Genomic DNA, 3,164 nt, shown 5'->3' on the forward strand with positions numbered 1-3,164 from the left:
CACTTTGAACTAAGACCAGTAATGTTTTAGATGTTGTAGACGATAGGGCAGTTTAGTGGTTTACCAACTAAAGATTCTAGATTGCACTTGAGACTTTTCCTTGAAGTTTGTGATTCATTCAGTCAGCAGGGTGTACTTGAAGATGCCTTTAGATTAAAATTATTTCCTTATTCATTGCGAGATCATGCCAGATCATGGTTGAATGCATTACCATTAGGTACAATGGCATCTTAGAATGAATTGTGTCTGAGATTTTTGCTTAGGTATAATCCTCCCAACATGAATGCGAAGTTGAGGAATTACATTACATCGTTTAGGCAATATGAAGATGAGACATTATATGAAGCATGGGAGCGGTTCAAGGAATTAATTAGAAAATCCTCGATGCATGGTTTTCAACATTAGACATAAATGGAGATGTTTTACAATGGATTAAACGCTCATACACAAATGGTGGTGGATGCATCTACTAATGGGACGTTGCTTGAAAAATCCTACAATGAAGCATACGAAATTCTGGAAAGAATAGCAAATAATGATTATCAGTACCCCACTACCAAAGTTGGTACTGGTAGAAGAGTTACTGGAGCAATAGAACTTGATGTGATTACATCATTAACAACCCATGTATCATCTTTAATGAATATGATTAAAACTCTGAAAAGACCCTATGCAGTGCAAGATATGAAGATTGCAGAACTAGCATGTGTATACTATAGAGAAGAGCATGTTTTTGATGAATGCCCATCCAATCCAGCCTCTGTGTATTACATGGGAAATTTTAATCGTAGCAACAACAATCCTACTCGAACACCTACAATCCAGGGTGGAAACAACATCCAAATTTTAGCTGGAGTAATCAAGGAAATGCCAGCACTGTTAATAGACAGAATGTGGTTGGTGTACTACTTGGACACAGTCAACCAATTTCGAGGCAAAATGTGAAAAAAAATTTGTCATCTTCAACATCAACTATGGAAGTTTTATTAAAAGAGTATACGGCTAGGAATGATACAATTATTTAGAGCTAGTCAGCTTCCTTAAGAGCTCTGGAGAATCAAGTGGGACAAATTTCCGCTGCATTACGCTCCAGACAACAAGGAGCATTACCTAGTGACACAAAAATTTCTAGATCTCAAGGAAAAGACCAATGTGAAGCCATAAGACTCCAGAGTGGCACTCAACTGCCAGAAGTTGTGAATGATGCTTTGCCTAAGGAAAGTTTTGAAGTTCTTGGAAGCGCAACTCCCAAACCAGAAGTGGAACAAACTACAAAATATGGGAGTAGACAAAAGCATATAGAAATAAATTCATCTTGTCGAGCAAATACAAATCCCATGGCAAGGCAACTTCAACAAATAGAAGGAAGGCCATTGCCACCTTTTCCCCAACATTTCGAAAAGTTGAAACAATATGCTTAATTCAAGAAATTTTTAGAGGTCTTGAAGCAATTACACATCAATATACATTTGGTGGAAGCATTAGAAAAAATGCCCTATGAGAAAATCAAGAAAGATATCCTATCCAAGAAGAGAAGGTTAGGGGAATTCAAAACTGTTGCACTGACTGAAGGGTGTACAACAATCCTGAAGAAGAAATTGCCACCAAAATTAAAAGATCTAGGGAGTTTCACTATACCCTGTTTGATTGGAAACTATTATGTAGGCAAAGCTTTATGCGATTTAGGTGCAAGTATCAATCTAATGCCTATGTCTGTTTTCAGGAAACTTGGGATAGGCAAGGCAAGACCTACTACAGTCACACTGCAACTAGCTGATAGATCATATGTTCATTCAGAAGGTAAAATTGAAGATGTACTAGTAAGACTCGACAAATTCATCTTTCCAGCAGATTTTGTTATTCTGGAATGTGAAGTAGATAAAGAGGTACCTATAATACTTAGACGACCTTTCTTAGCAACTGGTAGAACATTGATTTGATGTGCAGAAAGGTGAGTTAACCATTAGAATTAATGATCATTAGGTGAATTTTAATGTGTTTGATGCTTTAAAGTGTGTAGACCCAGATGGAAAATGCCATGTTGTAGAATTTGTTGACATTGTAATTCAGAAATAATTTGCAGGACAGATGCACAACAATTCTGATGCAGACTCTATCCAATTAAAGGAAACATATTTCACTGAAGAATCTGAAGAATTGATGGAAACTCAACAATTTGAAAATGGATGTAGAAGGAACTTTGAATAATTGATTTATCAAGTCACTCTTTCAACCCTCATTGCTCATCAATAGAAGATCCACCGATTTTGGATTTGAAGCCATTACCAGTGCATTTGAAGTACGCTTATTTGGGAGAAAATGATACACTGCCTATATTTATTTCTGCCGAGCTTACAACAGACCAGAAAATACAATTACTGGAGGTTTTTAAAAAAATCCAAGAAAGCTTTAGGATGGTCAATTGCGGATATCAAATGAATTATCCCATCAATGTGCATACACAAAATAATGCTTGAAGATCGCCATGGCAAATCTATTGAACAACAGAGGAGACTAAATCTTGTCATGAAATGGTTGGATGTTAGGATTATATACGCAATTCCTGATAGCTCTTGGGTAAGAGCTGTTCAGTGTGTACCCAAGAAAGGAGGAGTCACAGTAGTCAGCAATGATAACAACGAAATCATTCCCATATGTACTGTCACTAGTTGGAGAGTTTGTATAGATTATCGAAAGCTCAACAAAGCAAAGAAGAAGGACCATTTTCGTTTGCCTTTTATAGATTAGATATTGGACAGGTTAGCAGGGAAAGCCTTCAACTATTTTTTAGATGGCTACTCAGGGTACAACCAAATTGTCATATCTCTTACTGATGAAGAAAAAACTACATTCACCTATCCTTATGGAAGATTTGCTTTCAGAAGAATGCCATTTGGGTTATGTAATGCCCCGACAACATTCCAGCGTTGTATGATGGCAATATTCTCTAACCTGATGGAGAAATTCCTTAAAGTATTCATGGATGATTTCTCGGTGTTTGGTAACACTTTTGAAGATTATTTAAAGAATTTGGAGTCAGTACTTTGTCGATGTCAGGAAACAAATTTGGTGCTGAATTGGGAAAAATGCCACTTCATGGTTTGTGAAGGCATTGTTTTAGGCCACAAAGTTTCACAGTAAGGAATTGCATCAACAAAGAAAAA

General features: G+C 36.7%; 1 protein-coding gene and 1 non-coding gene across 2 annotated transcripts; one reads left to right on the forward strand and one right to left on the reverse strand.

Annotated features, from left to right (window-relative positions):
- Positions 1-288: 288 nt before the first annotated feature.
- On the reverse strand, positions 289-395 carry LOC121215032 (small nucleolar RNA R71). The gene has a single exon (XR_005910768.1). It is a non-coding gene; the product is annotated as a small nucleolar RNA R71 (small nucleolar RNA).
- Positions 396-1,490: 1,095 nt separating this feature from the next.
- Positions 1,491-2,208, forward strand: LOC107908000 (uncharacterized). Its single transcript, XM_016835286.1, has 3 exons — positions 1,491-1,886; positions 1,948-1,951; positions 2,084-2,208. The coding sequence occupies exons 1-3, from the start codon at positions 1,491-1,493 to the stop codon at positions 2,206-2,208; spliced, it is 525 nt and encodes a 174-aa protein (XP_016690775.1).
- The last annotated feature ends 956 nt before the right edge of the window (positions 2,209-3,164 follow it).

Source organism: Gossypium hirsutum, chromosome D02, assembly GCF_007990345.1.
Source record: "Gossypium hirsutum isolate 1008001.06 chromosome D02, Gossypium_hirsutum_v2.1, whole genome shotgun sequence".
Lineage (NCBI taxonomy): Eukaryota > Viridiplantae > Streptophyta > Magnoliopsida > Malvales > Malvaceae > Gossypium > Gossypium hirsutum.

Coding starts and splice junctions, on each gene's coding strand:
- LOC107908000 (XM_016835286.1), top strand. CDS start 1,491: ATGCCCTATGAGAAAATCAAGAAAGATATCCTATCCAAGAAGAGAAGG.